The sequence below is a fragment of the Epinephelus fuscoguttatus genome, linkage group LG1 (assembly GCF_011397635.1).
Source record: "Epinephelus fuscoguttatus linkage group LG1, E.fuscoguttatus.final_Chr_v1".
NCBI lineage: Eukaryota > Metazoa > Chordata > Actinopteri > Perciformes > Serranidae > Epinephelus > Epinephelus fuscoguttatus.
This window is the reverse complement of record NC_064752.1, coordinates 24,824,300-24,842,502: the sequence shown is the minus strand read 5'-3', so window position 1 is coordinate 24,842,502 and position 18,203 is coordinate 24,824,300. Positions and strand designations below refer to the sequence as shown.

General features: G+C 44.2%; 2 protein-coding genes across 2 annotated transcripts in view; one reads left to right on the top strand and one right to left on the bottom strand.

Moving 5' to 3' along the window:
* Nucleotides 1–18,203, top strand: part of LOC125895998 (sodium- and chloride-dependent GABA transporter 2-like) — a 49,115-nt gene that overhangs the window by 8,773 nt on the left and 22,139 nt on the right. The gene's annotated exons all lie outside the window — the stretch shown is intronic.
* LOC125895990 (inter-alpha-trypsin inhibitor heavy chain H3-like) overlaps nt 1–18,203 on the bottom strand; it is a 30,233-nt gene that overhangs the window by 6,488 nt on the left and 5,542 nt on the right. The window contains exons 10-16 of the mRNA XM_049588259.1: nt 17,940–18,121; nt 16,475–16,654; nt 16,269–16,390; nt 5,724–5,935; nt 5,261–5,332; nt 3,001–3,060; nt 1,136–1,195 (exon numbers count right to left, since the gene is read on the bottom strand). Coding sequence (XP_049444216.1) covers nt 1,136–1,195; nt 3,001–3,060; nt 5,261–5,332; nt 5,724–5,935; nt 16,269–16,390; nt 16,475–16,654; nt 17,940–18,121 — 888 coding nt within the window. The remainder of the gene's footprint in view (nt 1–1,135; nt 1,196–3,000; nt 3,061–5,260; nt 5,333–5,723; nt 5,936–16,268; nt 16,391–16,474; nt 16,655–17,939; nt 18,122–18,203) is intronic.

Below are 18,203 nucleotides of genomic sequence, written 5' to 3'. Positions count from 1 at the left end.
ACATGATATTTTGTTTGTTCCAACAGTCATTATGTCAGATTACACGATTGTGGTGTCATAAAATCGTGCTGCGACTTGGCCAACAGACATGAAAAACTATACAATGGTTCAAAACCAATCATCCCAGGTCATCCAGATTATCGCGTACGAAACTCATTGTTCATAATCTGAGTTGACACCGTACAACACTGCGTCAGGCTATAATCGGGCTAATGTCGTGTAGTAGGGCTGCAACTAATGATTACTTTCATTGTCGACAAATCTGTCGATTATTTCTTCGATTAGTCGACTAATCATTTTATCGAAAAATGTGTTATAATGTTGAAAAATGTCTGTCTGTCTCTCCCAAACCCCAAAATTATGTCATCTAATGTCTTGTTTCGTACTCACACCAAAGGGTTTTACTTCACCGTCATGGGAGAGTGTGTAAAGCTGCCAATATTTGAACATAAGAAGTAGGGTTGTGCTGATGGGCGATCTGATCGCCCATCTGCGATTTAAGGAGCCATTACATGTTCAAGAGCTTTATAAAGCTGCTCAAACGCCAAAGACAGGCTATAAGTGAACTTTTCAGCGGTGACACGTAATGACCCCACCCCCCCGGGCGATGACATTGTTCATCGGCGATTTCACTAGCTGGCGATAGGACGATAGGATATGGACAAGATCGCCCAACTCTAGTAAGAAGCTGCAATAAGAGTATTTTGGGATACTTTTATAGTACTTTACTATGAAAAATGACTCAAACCAATTAGTTGACTACCAAAATAGTCACCGATTATTTTAATAGTCAATTAGTCATCGATTAGTCGACTTATCGTTGCAGTCCTATCGTGTAGTGTGAACCTGGCATACCCTTAGCTTCAAAACAAACCACTAACTAGACACATTATTCTAATCCTCACCAGATAAGCACAGATTTAATCTGATATTGATTTAAATGCACACAAAATTACAATAAGAATTTTAAATCAAAATTAAACATGTTAAAGTAAAAGTACATCCTTTTCTGTTCAGAGAATTCTGTAAGCTAATGAAGAGGTGAGGGAAACTTTTTGTACTGTTTTCTTATACAACAGAAATAGATCCATTTTATAAGAACTATACCATGAAATACATCCATGAGATACTTTACCATGGCTTGGCGTAGCTTCAATGACCCTGGTAACTTTTACAGGCATTTGATAAGACACACCTGTAAGTACATTTAGCCAGATATACACATTAATATTATATTTATATTAAGCCTTAGATGATATTCTATTGACATAATGTTCTGACATCTAACCTCAGCTTCAAAACAAACCACTGAATACACACATTATTCTAATCCTCACCAGATAACCACAGGCTTAATCTGATATTGATTTAAATGCACACAAAATTACAATAAGAATTTTAAATCAAAATGAATCTTGTTATGTGTTTTTCGTGTAGATTTCACCTACAAATCGCCACAATTCATAAATTGTTTCCCACAGGATTTTGGGAGACTATGGGGGGGCTTTGTGCTTTTTATGTATGAAAAACACTAGTGGTTTGTTATGGTGAAGGGTTACACTTAAAATAAGGATTAGTGGTTAAACATTTCAGTAATCAAAAGAAAAATGACTAAGGAACTGATCTGCCTCTGGAGGGCCAGTGTTTCCCCTATATGAAATATGACAGCTGCTGCTGATTTTTTTTTTTTTTCTGTCTTAGCTCTTTAGAAACTACCGTTATATTATTTGGCACTATGGACTATGGACAACACAGTAGGGCTGTCAAAAGCACCATGAAATTGAGTTCAGATATTTTCGAATTAATTTAGTAGAGTTCGAATAATATTCAAATTTATTATTATTATTATTATTTTTTTTTTTACAAAAAAAAAAAAAAAAACACACACACACACTCGGATTTAAACACCCATTCTGACCTCACTGAAGTGCCAGGTCTGACCAACTTCTGCCTCGCTATCTGAGCAATGTTTGGATACTTCAGTGCATAGTTTTCCACCACAAGAGTGGATCCTGGTCAGCTCGTAGTGGTGTCTCATTCTGGTAACGTTTCATATCTTCTTCAAAAAGGGTAGGCAGGGAGGCAGCAGGTGCAACACTCTCCCTGTATGTCTCCCTGAACAGGTCACACATCGCGGACAGCGCAGTGGGTGGTGTTGGCGCAGTGGGCTCCTCCGTCTGCGCCTCTCCCTCCATTGCTGTGTCCCTCTCTGGCCCAGCTTGTGCGCAAGCCATCTCTGCCCGAACGGGATTCGCCATGATATACAACATTATCAATAGTATTGATTAATTATTAATGATATTCGAATGATCAAATTTAGGTTTGAACTTATAAAAAATATATATATTCAAATATATTTCGAACTTCGAATTTTTTTTGACAGCCCTACAACACAGCAGCACGTTAAGTGGGCTGAACTCGAGCAAAATTTTTGATTTGTTATCTGCCCCCATCCGTAGTTGAATGCCTCTGAGACAGACCCATTTATGGCAACTGTCAGGCAGGCAGCTAGGTGCTCTCCCTGCAGCATGTTGCAGAGATAAGTTTTGCCCTGGAATGGAAAGTAACTACCATAAGCCAAATGAGAAAGAAAAAAAATTCAGAGCTTAGGAGAGCAATGTCTGTGGTGAGGCCGGGGACGGTGAGGAGGAGGGAGCCAAAGAATTCTCATTCGGTGCTCCAGCCGGTGTGCTACAGAGTGGGGGCCGCCATAGTCTCGTGAATGTATGGGAAACACTTCGACTCATAAAAATATGAAATAGAAGATCTTTCTTTTCCCCAGGAGTATTAGAATATATTCCACCTCTTGGGAATCTTTTGCAGAACACCTTTTGTTGTGTTAAACATATTTGGCTCTTGGACATGTTCTCCTAAAATTGATTGATTGATTGGTGAAGGTATGTGCTGCCTGAATTCTTTTTATTCAAACATGGGTGGTTGGTACCATAAAAAAAAAAAAAAAAAACAATAGGATGGATCAGAATTGAAAAAGAAGTTCACCTGAATCTGGTAACATTGCATCATACAGGACTAAATCATGGTAGTCGTGAGCTGGTTGTCCTGGAAAACGAACAGTGAGATTGAAGAGTTACACACCCGTTATCATCTAGCATGTACATTCTCTGTAACAAAAATACAAGTAGCCTATAGCTAGTAATATTTAGAAAACTTGTATTAACTTCAAAAGACTAGGATCACAGAAGCATTCATCAAAGAAAAAAATTCTTAGATTATAAATTTAAATGTGTAATTGTGTGAAAACTAAAACTATTTAGAAATTACAAGACCCTCATTTTGTCACTGCAGGTAAACTATCCCATATAGTTGAAGACAGTTTCATTGTAATTATGAAAGATTATGTTGCATATTATATATGGGCAGTAACCTAAAGAATTATGGCGAGGTTTAATGTTCATTATAATAATGTAATGTTCAGCCTGGTCTCCCTTGCAAAATCATCGCTTGGGCAGTGGCCCCCTGGCGTCAGACATGGACATTATAAGGCATTCAGAGCAACGACGTGGTATAAAGAGTGGCACGTGAAAGGGAAGGTGGATGGGTCACAAGACTTTGACCGTGGAGACTGGTGTTTGTATCCCGTGTGAAACAAAAAATTAATGTCAAGTTATTTTAGGGCTGGGCGATAAAACGATCTCAAAACAGGATCACAATAAAATGTATGTTAATGACGATGATAGCCTGAGTGTCAGACTGAAGCTCCTCCATTGAAGGCGATTTACAAGGGGGAGGGAATTTGATTTTTCCCTAACCAATCAGTAGAGATCAACGACTCACCCAGAATCTGACGTCATTAGTATCCATGCACCGGGGGTGCCGAAAACAAGCGAGCATTGCCCGTTTAAAATGTCTCCGTCATCGTGCACGCCCAGCTGCATTGCCGTTAAATCCAGTTTAGCAGTGGAAGTGAGGAGCAAAGCAGCAGTGAAGCTGAAATAGAGCTCAGGTTAACCCTCAAAAATGGATGAAAAAGGTAACACAACGTCAATAATTTGGAAGTGGTTTGGCTACTGGAAAGGTGACGACACACCGACAAAGACGGTCTGCATAATATGTCGTCGGTTTATACTAACCAGGACAAGAAACACAACAAACCTTTTCCATCACCTGTAAAGGTGGCATCCCAGCGACTATGCTGAAAGCATAAAAATTTGGGCCAAAACTGCAGTAAGTCCATCAACAAGTGTCACTCAGCGGCCTAGCACCTCTGCTGTTGTGGGCAGCGCAGCACTAGCAGGGCTGCACCAAAACAGCAATCAATAGTGTCCTCTTTTGCTGCCTGGCCCCATATGAGAAGCTAGCTAACAGACGCAATGTCATACTTTCTAGCCAACGGCATGATGCCCATAAGCACCGTGGAGAAAGACGGGTTCAAGAATGATTTAAAATGCTACAATGCAGGTGTGAGTTCCCAGGCAGGAAATATTTTTCCCAAACTGCTCTGCCCCAGCTATACGGCAAGTGGCGTGGGAAGCTGGAAAATCATTTGGTTTCTTCAGGTGTCAGACATTATTGGGATACTTCTCAAACTTGCAGCATTATATTGTGATAAATATTGCTATCGATCAATACGGCGAATATTTGCGTGATAATATTTTTTGCCATATCGCCCAGCCTCAAGTTTTTTGTAACATGAATCGTTAGTCACATAAGTCAACTACCGTGACCAACAACCATGACGTTTTCCTAACCCCAACCAAAGTTGTTTTGTTGCCAAAACCTAATTGCCGACCGCCTGTATCAAGGTACAACTCAAAAGGCTGCCCCTGGGACCATATGATGACACAGGGGGCTCTGCTCACACAACAAAATATGACGGGTCTAGGTATGAGATCACATCGCAGTGCTAAAAAAACAAGTGGAACACATCCATCCAGTCCAGGTGGGAGGTAATCCCCCATTACGTTCAGGGTTGGCCTTAAGATCCTCTGATTAGATACCCAAACCACCTGAAGAAGCTTCTTTCAACACAAAAGGAAAGCAGTTAAAAAACTAATTTGTTTGTTCCTAACAAAGGAGCTGCTTTCATTCTCTGACAGACTCATATCAAATCAGACCAACCTCTTTGACCCCACTGCAAAGAAGAATAATAGATCATCATTACACTGTATGTCCTTTGTCATGAATGAAGATAAACTCGGGTGTCACTCTGGAAATGTGAGCAAATGTCCACTATACAGTAAAATACACACAGCGTGGTGTCGTCATGTCAGAACAGTGCACATGTGACCCTATTTCATACCCATGGAGACACCAGCACCAAGACCAGCACCACCAACACCACCAGCACCAAAACCACCACCAAAACCAGGTGCTGTTAAAAGAAAAAGAGGATAACATGATATTACAATACAGTTGTTAATTTACTTTGGAATAGTCATAGTCATGTAAATTAGCTTGCAGCCTTTGAAATATGTTACAAACTTGTGTATGTAACTTTTTGATGTGTGTGATTACAATCCTCCAGAAACATATGTGGAGTGCAAAAGTATATAAAGTACAATATGTTATTAAGTGATCAGTAGTGTCTCTATCATGTCAGCATGCTGCAAATGTGTACCTACTGTATACCTGTCTTACCTGCTATTAAATCACGCAAATGTGTATTGACAAACAGACTTGATAAGAGACATATGTTGAAAAGGAGATGAGGGATAGTGTTGATTCTCCATCGTGTTTGTTTTGTTAACATTTTTGTCCCTTACGAGCAAAGGCGCCGTGTTGTCCGGGCAAGGCAACAGGAGGGGCCGGTCGCCCTGGTGTTTCACCTTCCTTGGGTTTATGGAGCACGTCTGTGGTCTCCCCCTGAGGCTTGGTGACCACCATGGATGTGAGGGGGGTCACAAAGCTGTACTTCAGCGACAGCTCCAAGGCCTCTTTCTTCACATTCTCCTTCTCAGGTCCAGATAAAAGCAACCTGTGTCACAAATTGTGCACGTGTTTTAAACATGACAACTGACATGACAGTAAAAAAAAGACCTTAGCAACCAAGCAAGGCAAAAAAAACTTAAAGCTATATACTTCTACAGGTCCGTAAATGTCCGTTTCACCCAAGCCACTACTAGAGGAGATGACACAATGCTGATTAAGCCGATCGGCTCCTCTAACATCTCGCGGTATTTTTCAATATATATCATTTTTAGTATGCGTGTCGACCGGCGACATTCCCACGGTGGCGCACAGGAAATGCTTCCTCACAACAAGAAGGGAGGGGGAGGAAGAGCGGAGATTGTCATAGCAAGAGGTAGAGCGCAGGTAGAAGGACAAAGCTGGCGGAGAAGCGGCCGAGACATGGTTCAGAAGTGGATCCTACCACAAAGAAAAAGCCTGGACGTTCGGCTGAAGGTCTATTAGCAAAGAAGGAAAGTGACCGATGGAGAAGGCAAACAAGGATTTGTATTGGCGTCGCTTTTCCTCGGTGGAGAGCCCTGAAGGAAGAAATTGGGCTGAGGGCAGAAACGGATGTTGCCTTTTTGCTGTTGGATAAGTAAGTGACTTGGTTTATAATTATATTATGAGTAGTATGTGTTGCTGTTACATGTACTGGACCTAGTACTTTATTATTTTCTTGGAAATGGTGCTATGAACGTAATGTAATGTTAGCAGCCTGGTGTTCGCCACGTTGTGTAGCATTGTGTACACGGTGTGTGGCGAGTGTTACTCTGTGTACACGGTGTGAAGCGAGTGTTACTCTGTGTACATGGTGTGTGGCAACTGGCGAGTGTTACTCTGTGTACGGTATGTGGCGAGTGTTACTCTGTGTACATGGAAGTGCCGCCGGCTTATTAGTTGTAATAATGCATTATCCGCTGGAAGGCGACATAAGTTACACACTATAGCTTTAAGGCACCTCTGATTCTGTCTTAAAGCAGCTGTGCGGAACTTTACCTTTTCGTTTATTATAGTGCCCCCCTTTGGTCGAAGCGGTATGACACCCACAGCCTGGTGTCGTAAAATCTCGACTGCAACCAGCAATTACCGCATGCATTTGTTTTGGAGAGCGAGAGGAAAATCATAAATGTTCTGGTGTAGCTCTGAATTTTCTTGTAAACTGAGGACAACTGCCTGCTGTATATTTGTGTTCATGGTCACAGACACGGATAATTTTGTGGCATTTGTTGTAACGTTACTAGACAAAAGCAGTTCACATCAGCTAACATTACATTTAGCTTGCTTATAACTTCCATGTCGTCATATATTGAAGTGAAATAACGTCTAACAAGTTGCAGTGTATTCTCTAAATAAAAACAGAAATTACATACCTGTCAATTAGGAAAAGGGCCAACTCGGGATCCGTTTTAAAACCTTTCAAGGGGAGGTGATATGAACTAGGGACAGTTTTATGAACGGTAAAAAGTTCCGCACAGCTGCTTTAACTTCAACATGACCTAGTTTATGGTGCTAAATGAAAAAACTAACACACCCCAAGAAGAGTGAAAATGATTGTGCTTCATCATTTATGTTCTTTGGTTGAGATTATCCTTAAAGTCCTAGTTAAGGTTTCCTCAAATAAAATTGGTTACACAAAACACCCTTGAGTCTTCTCCTTAAGGTTTCCTTAAAATGCCGACTTAAAGGGATAGTTCTACATTTTGGCAAATTCACCTATTGCCACAATCCCTATAGTCATATGAGTAGGTACATTACCTTTAATTGTCAGTGCCTGCTGTTCTGAGATCGGTGGGGCAGAGCTGCCCGCTGCTTAGCGCACAAAATGGAGGTGAACGGTACGGCCCCCTCTCTCCCTCAAAACTAATCAAATACACAATCAAATGACTCCAAAACGCTCTAGTGGACAGCACATGGCTTGCGCATTCCCGACGCTATGAAATAATAATGTGTTATTAAGTAACATTACGACACATGAAGCAAATACTCGGAACCACTTTCTTGAGTAAACCACTGGGCGGAGTGACACAGTGCGCACCTGAGACAGTGCTGTAGTTATTGCTTGCAGCCTTGTATTTGCGGTATTGTCAGCTGGACGCACCAGAAGGTTTGAGAAAAGTTTACAGAGTATTGTTGTAAATCATGGTTTACACATGTATTGTAAAAGGTTGCGGTAACAAGCCGAAGACATGGAGCAGAGTGAAGTTTCACGTAGTACCAACCCAAAATACCAACAGGATGAAACAATGGCTATTTGTGCTGGACATCGATCCCAACACGCCTGTGGAAATGGTCCGGAAAATGTTTGTTTGCTCCAACCATTTTTTACCGGAGGACTATAGTGAAAGGATTAGGGCTGTTCTCAAATATTCGGATATTCAAATATTCGTTTCTATGGGTAGGTATTCATTATGAAAATTTGGTATGCGATATTCGTTTTTTTATTTACTTATTTTTTTTTTTTTTTATTATTATTATTATTTTTTTTTTTTACATATTTTTTTGGTGCTAAATGTAGTCTTTTTGTTGTTGGTAAATGTAGGTTATCAATAAAAATCAAAACTTTTAAATTGCGTTGTTAAAAATGTGAAAATATAGTATCGCCTACCAACTGAGCTTGTATGCACGGCAGGCTTGAGCGCATCCGTCTGAGGCTGTGGATCAATGCCAAGTTTTACCACTTTATCACTATTCCCTCTAACTTGTAGCTGTTTTTTCGTTATCTGTTGAATTTAATATGAATTATGGAACCGTTTTTTTCCCCCATTTTGTAAAATAATGTACTGAAGGAGACTGTTGTGCCATCACATTTTTTTGTGGTTTGAGAGCAAAGATCTGGTTGCCGCTGTGCAAAACTCCGCAATACAATTAGGTCCAAAAAACCCCTGGAGGAGTGCTTTGCAAGGAGTCTTTGAGAGGAGCCGAGCCTGGCGTAAAACCGGAGAGAGCAGGCAGCACGGCCACAGCACGGCCACAGCACAGATACTGCCATACCATCTGTCTGTATCACAAAACGAACAGACGGGGTAAGTGGTCGTTGTGTATTTTGCTCAGCAATCTCTCTGTTGTAACGTTACCTCCATGTTGAGTAACATTAGCCTACAACCCAAGCATGGTAAATAAGGCTAAAATGCAAATGTTCTAAACAAACTTGTTGTTTTGATGACGGGAGTAACTGCACTAAACATACGCTGTTTGAAATCACTCCGCCCAGCAAGTACTGTATGTCTGGAATGTAGTTCTGGCTGTGTATTTGGCTTCAAAACAACTCTGTCTCGTAATATTACATTATTATTTCATAGTGTGGTGAATTTGTAAGCTACAAGTTGTCCACAAGAGCGTTTTGGAGTCATTTGATGGTGTATTTGATTAGTTTTGAGGGAGAGAGGGGGCTGTACCGTTCACCTCCATTTTGTTCGCTGAACAACAGGCACTGATAATTAAAAGTAATGTACCTACCCATATGACTATAGGGATTCCGGCAATAGGCGAATTTGCCAAAATGTCGAACTATACTCTCCTCCGAGAACCGTCACCTTATCGTGGTGGAGGAGTTTGAGTGCCCTAATGACCCTAGGAGCTATGCTGTCGGGGGCATTTTGCCCCTGGTAGGGTTTCCCATGGCAGATTGGTTTTGGACGAAGGGTCAGACGAAGAACGGTTCAAAAGACCCTTCATGATGGATACAAACAAGGACACGTGTACTCGGCCCGGAGGGTTACTGGGGCCCTGCCCTGGAGCCAGGCCTGGGGTTGGGGCCCGTGGGCGAGCGCCTGGTGGTCGGGCCTTCGCCCATGGGGTCCGGCCGGGCCCAGCCCGAACCGGCTACATGGGCTCGTCCCCCTGCAGGCCCACCACCCGCAGAGGGATCCAGAAGGGTTCGGTGCAATGTGGATTGGGCAGCAGACCAAGGCGGGGGCCTTGGTGGTCCAATCCTCGGTTACAGAAGTTGGCTCTTGGGACATGGAATGTCACCTCTCTGGCGGGGAAGGAGCCGGAGCTTGTGGAAGAGGTTGAGCGCTACTGGCTAGATATAGTCGGCCTCACCTCGACACGTAGTTCCGGCTCTGGAACCCTAGTCCTTGAGAGGGGTTGGACTCTTTCCTTTGCTGGAGTTGCTCCGGGTGAGAGGCGGAGGGCTGGGGTGGGCTTTCTGATAGCCCCCAGACTCTCTGCCTGTACGTTGGGGTTTACCCCGGTAGACAAAAGGGTTGCTTCCCTGCGCCTTCGGGTCGGGGAACGGGTCCTGACTGTTGTCTGTGCTTATGCGCCGAACAACAGTTCAGAGTACCCACCCTTTTTGGAGTCCCTGGGACGGGTGCTGGACAGTGCCCCGACCGGGGACTCCATTGTTCTGCTGGGGGACTTCAACGCTCACGTGAGCAATGACAGCGAGACCTGGAGGGGCGTGATTGGGAGGAACGGCCTGCCCGATCTGAACCCGAGTGCTGTTCAGTTATTGGACTTCTGTGCGGGTCACAGTTTGGCCATAACTAACACCATGTTCAAACATAAGGATGTCCATCGGTGCACGTGGCACCAGGACAGCCTAGGTCGCAGGTCAATGATCAACTTTGTAGTCGTATCATTTGACCTGCGGCCATATGTTCTGGACACTTGGGTGAAGAGAGGAGCAGAGCTGTCAACTGATCACCACCTGGTGGTGAGTTGGATCAGATGGTGGGGGAAGACGCCGCGCAGACCTGGCAGGCCCAAACAAACAGTGAGGGGGTGCTGGGAACGCCTGGCGGAAGAACCTGTCCAGGTGATCTTCAGCTCCCACCTCCGGGAGAGCTTCGACCGCATCCCGAGGGCAGGGGGGGACATTGAGTCCGAATGGGCCTTGTTCCGCTCTGCCATTGTCGAGGCGGTGGTTGCAAGCTGTGGCCGCAAGGCTGCTGGGGCCAGTCGCGGCGGTAATCCCCGAACCCGTTGGTGGACACCAGAGGTGAGGGGAGCCGTCAGGCTGAAGAAGGAGGCCTACAGGGCATGGTTGGTCTGTGGGTCTCCGGAAGCAGCTGATGGGTACCGGCGGGCCAAGCGGAGCACAGCGGCGGCAGTCGTGGAGGCAAAAACTCGGGCGTGGGAGGAGTTCGGTGAGGCCATGGAGGAAGACTATCGATCGGCTCCAAAGAGGTTCTGGCAAACCGTCCGGCGCCTCAGGGGGGGAAGGCGGCAACTTGCTCACACTGTTTACAGTGGGGGCGGGGAGCTGCTGACGTCAACTGGGGACATTGTCGGGCGGTGGAAGGAATACTTTGAGGAGCTCCTCAATCCCACCAACACGTATTCCAGTGAGGAAACAGAGACGGGGGTCTCGGGGGCGGGTCGTCCAATTTCTGGGGCAGAAGTTGCTGAGGTAGTGAAACAACTCCGAGGCGGCGGAGCCCCGGGGGTGGATGAGATTCGTCCTGGATATCTCAAGGCTCTGGATGTTGTAGGGCTGTCCTGGCTGACACGTCTCTGCAACATTGCGTGGACATCGGGGGCAGTGCCTCTGGAGTGGCAGACCGGGGTGGTGGTCCCCATTTTCAAGAAAGGGGACCAGAGGGTGTGTTCCAACTACAGGGGGATCACACTCCTCAGCCTACCCAGTAAGGTCTACTCCAGGGTGCTGGAGAAGAGGGTCCGGTCGATAGTTGAACCTCAGATTGAGGAGGAGCAATGTGGTTTTCGTCCCGGACGCGGAACCGTGGACCAGCTCTTTACTCTCACCAGGGTGCTGGAGGGGGCATGGGAGTTCGCCCAACCAGTCCACATGTGTTTTGTGGATTTTGAGAAGGCTTACGACCGTGTCCCCAGGGGCATCCTGTGGGGGGTGCTCCGGGAGTATGGGGTTGGTGGCCCCTTGCTAAGGGCCATCCAGTCCCTGTACCGAAGGAGCATGAGTCTGGTTCGCGTGGCTGGCAGTAAGTCGGACCTGTTCCCGGTGAGGGTTGGACTCCGCCAGGGCTGCCCTTTGTCACCGGTTCTGTTCATAACTTTTATGGACAGAATTTCTAGGTGCAGCCGAGTGGTGGAGGGTGTCAGGTTCGGTGATGGGAGGATCTCGTCCCTGCTTTTTGCGGATGACGTGGTCCTCCTAGCTCCATCGAACAGTGACCTCCAGCTCTCGCTGGGACGGTTCGCAGCCGAGTGTGGCTGGGATGAGAATCAGCACCTCCAAGTCTGAGGCCATGGTCCTCAGCCGGAAAAGGGTGGATTGCTCACTCCAGGTCAGGGGGGAGGTCCTTCCTCAGGTGGAGGAGTTTAAGTATCTCGGGATCTTGTTCACGAGTGAGGGTAGGATGGAGCAGGAGATTGACAGGCGGATTGGGGCGGCGTCAGCAGTGATGCAGGCGCTTAACCGGTCCGTTGTGGTGAAGAGGGAGCTTAGCCAGAAAGCGAAGCTCTCGATTTACCAGTCGATCTACGTTCCAACCCTCACCTATGGTCATGAGCTCTGGGTAGTGACCGAAAGAATGAGATCGCGAGTACAAGCAGCCGAAATGAGTTTCCTCCGCAGGGTGGCTGGGCTCAGCCTTAGGGATAGGGTGAGGAGCTCAGACATCCAGGAGGGACTTGGAGTAGAGCCGCTGCTCCTCCACATCGAGAGGAGCCAGTTGAGGTGGTTCGGGCATCTGGTAAGGATGCCTTCCGGACGCCTCCCTTGGGAGGTGTTTCGGGCGTGTCCAACTGGGAGGAGACCTCGGGGCCGCCCCAGAACACACTGGAGGGACTACATCACCCGGCTGGCCTGGGAACGCCTTGGGGTTCCCACGGAAGAGCTGACGGAAGTGGCTGGGTAGAGGACTGTCTGGGCTTCTTTGCTGAGGCTGCTGCCCCCGACCCGGACCCGGATAAGCGTAGGAGTACGAGTATGAGTACGAGTCGAACTATCCCTTTAAGTATTTATGGTTTTCTCCTTGTCTTGGTCTTATACTTAAGGATTTCCTCGACTGTTGCACAAAAGACCTTAGCAACCAAAGCAAGGTAAAAAAAAAAACCTTAAGGCACCTCTGATTCTATCTTAACTTCAACATGACCTAGTTTATGGTGCTAAATGAAAAAACTAACACACCCCAAGAAGAGTGAAAATGATTGTGCTTCTTCCAATAATCATTTCCTGTTTTTTTGGTTGAAATTATCCTTAGAGTCCTAGTTAAGGTTTCCTCAAATAAAACTGTTTGCACAAAACACCCTTGAGTCTCCTCCTTAAGGTTTCCTTAAAATGTCGACTTAAGTATTTATGGTTTTCTCCTTGTCTTGGTCTTATACTTAAGGAATCCCTCGACTGTTGCACAAAAGACCTTAACAACCAAAGCAGGGTAAAAAAAAAAAAAAAAAAAAAAAAAAAATTAAGGCACCTCTGATTCTATCTTGATGACCTAGTTTATGGTGCTAAATGAAAAAACTAACACACCCCAAGAAGAGTGAAATGATTGTGCTTCATCATTTATGTTCTTTGGTTGAAATTATCCTTAGAGTCCTAGTTAAGGTTTCCTCAAATAAAATTGTTTGCACAAAACACCCTTGAGTCTTCTCCTTAAGGTTTCCTTAAAATGTCGAGTTAAGTATTTATTGTTTTCTCCTTGTCTTGGTCTTATACTTAAGGAATCCCTCGACACAAAACACCTTAGCAACCAAAGCAAGATAAAAAAAAAAAAAAAAACAAAAAACTTAAGGCACTTCTGATTCTATCTTAACTTCAACATGACAAAAAAAAACTAACACACCCTAAAAGAGTGAAATGATTGTGCTTCTTCCTACAATCATTTTCTGTTTTTTTTTTTTTTGGTATTTGGGGATCAAATTTACTTTGTAGTTTGTGCTTTCTATGATTGTATTCCTTCAGATTCCTTTAATCTTTTCCTCCTCTGAACAATATGGTTTCCTTGTCTTCTTTCCTCTGCCATTTTTTCACCAACTATAAGCCAACTTTGTGAGATGATAACAGGCACCACAAGCGTGAGTCCGAGCAAACAAACAATCTCCATGGAAACTTTTAGCACTGTAAAATCTTTTTCAACACAGTTAATTCATTTTTCTTTAACTAAGGAGACATTTTAAGGGATTTTGTGCAACTCTGTAAGTTGCTCAGCTAAAGAGAAGTTAAGCCTCAAGTGTTTTGTGCAGCCAGTCCCTGGCTCGTAACGGCAGAGTGTGTGCTAATGTTTTCTTTGTTAGGCATCAAAAATGAGGCAACATTTTGTACCGTGGTGGACGCAGCCAAAATAATGCTGTGTTTAACCTGCTTACAGGACTTTATCCATGTTGACACATATATTTAGAGTTGCTCTTTTTCTATATTGAGGAAGAGAGGCATCAGAATGTGCTCTGGAAATAGCTTTTTCACATTTCTAATTGGCTGACATCTCCTTCCTCTTTGCCTAGCTTTAGGGTAGGGCTGCACAGTATTTGCGGTAGACGGTAGAAATGATATAAATTTGGCCCACGGTAGAGATTTGCGCTCTACCGTCCTATCGTTGATGACGTCATCGCACCTGCCTCAGTGTGAAAATGGCTGCGAGCACAGAGACAGCGGAGCAAGAGGAGCTGGTTCACGTCCGTGATTTAGCGTAGCACGTGCAACATGTGTTGCTGGAGAACTTGTGAGTGAGTGAATTAATGTCTTATGAACAGCCCCGGACTTCTCAGACTATTTTAGCGACTTACCGCTCAGAGGGAACTCATTCAGTGTCTCCTCTGGCAGCAGCACAGCGTCTCTCCCTCTCCTCTCTCGCCGTGCGGACACGGGAGTTGGTTTTCGGCAAGAGAGTTTGTCATAAACCTTTGGTAATGTAAACCTATGTGACGCTAGGGGCTCCACAAAAAACTCCATATGTGAATGTGTGATAGTTGTGGTATCATAGCAGCCTGTCACAGGTTACAGCGTGATGATTAGAGGAGAAATGGCAGAGCATAAAGGTCCAGGTGGAAAAAACACAACTCAGTCATTTAGAATTTTGCTAAAAGAAGGAAATTACCTTTTGATAGAGATCCCAGGGGACATTTTGCACCATAGAGTACTGGGTTTTAATTTTGAGTTTTGAGATCTGCATTCTGCACAATAAATGCTCTAAAAAATACATCATATCTTTGCTTTTGTTGTTGTTGTTTTTTTTTTAATCAATTTAGCTTTGCTAAGGGACTACAAAACCTATTCAGAAACACTTCTATTATAACTTTTACACCTAAATTTATACCGCAATATATACCGTTACCGTGAAGGGATTCGATTTATACCGTGATATAAATTTTATGTCATACCGCCCAGCCCTACTTTAGGGTTAAGGTTATGCACTGGCAAGTACTTTTGCATTTTCGTTTGGATGAAATTTTTTTCATAACAGTGTATGTGGACTGAATTTTTTTTAAAACATAGGAGGGAATCTGCCACTGGTACCAATATAAACTGCATGTGTGCACTGCAATACTTGAAACGTGAACGGTATAGCAACAGTAACTAAGAGGTTGGAGCAAATTTCTGAACTTAGGAAGAGCGAAAAGCTAAATTCTCACCCCAAACCTAACTTTACAAAGGAGCGCTAGAAAGCATCCTGACTGATGGTAACATAGCAAACTGGCATTGGATGTGCACGGTCCAGTACAGGAGGGCTCTGCATTGGTGATTAAAATTGACTAGAACCATACTGAGCATTATTATTGGTGAGATAACGTGCCTGTGCAGAGCCCAAAGGATACTAAGAGACAATACCCACACCAGCTTGTTCACTGCTTTCTTCTGCCAAGTGATACAGAAGACACCTAACTCTGCCGCATCCTTCGCTAAAATGACCCTGTCATAAACCTCAGCTCTACATATCACTCATGTTTCAAATTTATATATATATATATTTCACATGAAACTATTCTGAAATGCTGGTTTTGCACATTGCCTCACCACAACCGTCTGCACTCAGTCCCACTATAGCCAAAGTTTTCTGTTTCTACGGCAACTTTTATTGCACTGACATTACACATACTATACATGTTTTCTTTGAGGATACACAGTTTCTGTAACTGTATATCATCCTTGTAAATACAAATATAGTTTTCCTTTTTATTCCTTAATAATATTGAATCTCTTTATTCTTTTCTTCCCCCTATTTTATTTTTATTAAATTCTTAAATATTTGAATATTTGTTTATACATGTTCTGTGTGTGTAGTTTGAAAGGAGCTACAACTGCATTTAATTTTGCTGAACTTTGAACTTGAAGTGTCAGTTGATTGACGGAAAAGTTATGTGAAAATGTGATGGTCCTATTTTATGGACTCAACAATTTATTGATTAAATTCAAAGAAAAGGGGTGCAGCTCTTCAATATATAATGGATTCCAAACAACAATTAAGAGAAAAGGTGTTCGCCATCATACTCACTCTTTTTCCAGAAGCTGTTTGACTGTGAGGTAGGCCCAAACCCTCTGAATGCGGTTGTCAGACACTGTTCCAGTGGACTCCACGGTGGCATTTGTCTCAGAAAACGTTAGCCTTCTCCTCCCCTGTCATAGGTCAAATTAATTTATATGTGCAGGGGCTTTCACAAACCTTTCAGGAGATTATGTGCAGCGTGCAGCGATCTTTACCGAAATGGCCACAACTTGTGGAGTGAAGGTTTCAACGTCGTTGTCAGTGATCTGACCGGCCACCACGATCTCAGAGCCGTTATAATACTGGCTGAAGTTAGTCTGGGTGAGATTAGTCCCACCTAAATAGATCATTGTCACATCTGTCAACAGGGGAGTGGCCACCTCTTCATAGAATCCCTGTTGACACACAGTATGGACACTGCATGAATGCTTAATCTCTCCACATCCAAACATGATCTTTAACAGCTCAAAAAAATTAAGGGAACATGTAATCATCACAGTACAACACCAAGTCAGCTAAACTTCAGGGATGTCAATCTGTTCATTCAGGAAGCACAAGTGATTGTGAATCAGTTTCACCTGCTTTGGCGCAAATGAAAGTGACAACAGGTGCAATGGAGAGGCAAAAGCAAGACAACCCTCAAAAAGGGAATGGTGGCCACAGACTCTCCTGATCCTTCCTTCTCTAGTTTTGTGTTCTGCTAGTGTTCTTGTCACTACTGGTAGCATGAGGCGGTACCTGCAGCCCAATCAGATTGCACAGGTAGTCCAGTTCCTTCAGGATGGCACATCCATACATGTGGTTGCAAGATGGTTTTCAGTGTCTCCCAGCACAGTCCCAAAGGCATGGAGAAGATACCGGGAGACTGGCCGTTATACGAGGAGAGCTGGACAGGGCCGTAGAAGGGCATCAGCCCAGCAGCAGGACCGGTATCTGCTCCTTTGTGCTAGGAGGAACAGGAGGAGCACTGCCAGAGCCCTACAGAATGACCTCCAGCAGGCTACTGGTGTGAATGTTTCTGACTCTGACTGTCAGAGCCAACAGTTCCGCTGTTAGGTACTGGGATGAAATAGCCAGAGCGATTGTTAGACCTTACGCTGGTGCAGTGGGACCTGGGTTCCTCCTGGTGCAGGATAATGCCTGGCCTCATGTGGCCAGAGTGTGTAGGCAATTCCTGGATGACGAAGGCATTGATGCCATTGACTGGCCCTCTCGTTCTCCTGACTTAATTCCAACTGAGCACCTATGGGACATTATGTATTGGTGCGTCTGACACCGCAAAGTACCACCACAGACTGCCCAGGAGCTCACTGATGCCTTGATTCAGGTCTGGGAGGAGATCCCCCAGGACACCATCCGCCGACTCATCAGAAGCTTTCCCAGATGTTGTCGGGAGTGCGTACAGGCACATGGGGGCCACACACACTACTGAGTCACATTATGAATTGCTGTGATAAAATTCCTTTAAGTTTGATCAGCCTGTGATTTCAATTTTTACTCTGATTTTCAGTGTGATTTTGAACCCAGCCCTCACTGGGTTGATGATTTTGGTTTCCATTGACCGTTGTGATCTAACGTGTGATTTAAGTGTTCCCTTAATGTTTTTGACCAGTGTGTTTACCTGCTGAAATGTAGTGTATCACACGATAAACAGAGTAGTGAGCAAGAGATTTCAAATACCTTCAGCTGTAAATCAGCGTCTGAGTCTTCATAAATCCGTCGTGCCACACCATTGTTCTGCAGTGACATCTTCTCAAGGAACTCAAAATTGACATCAAAACCAAATCCAAGACAGTAGAGTGGGAATTTGTCTGCAATAGCTCCTCTGACATTTGACTGGATTATTTCAATATTTATCACCCCTGCAAAGATACAAGACATGCAGCTTAAAAAGACAAATTCACATATACACATTTTATACACTTAAGTTTTAGTGTATGGATT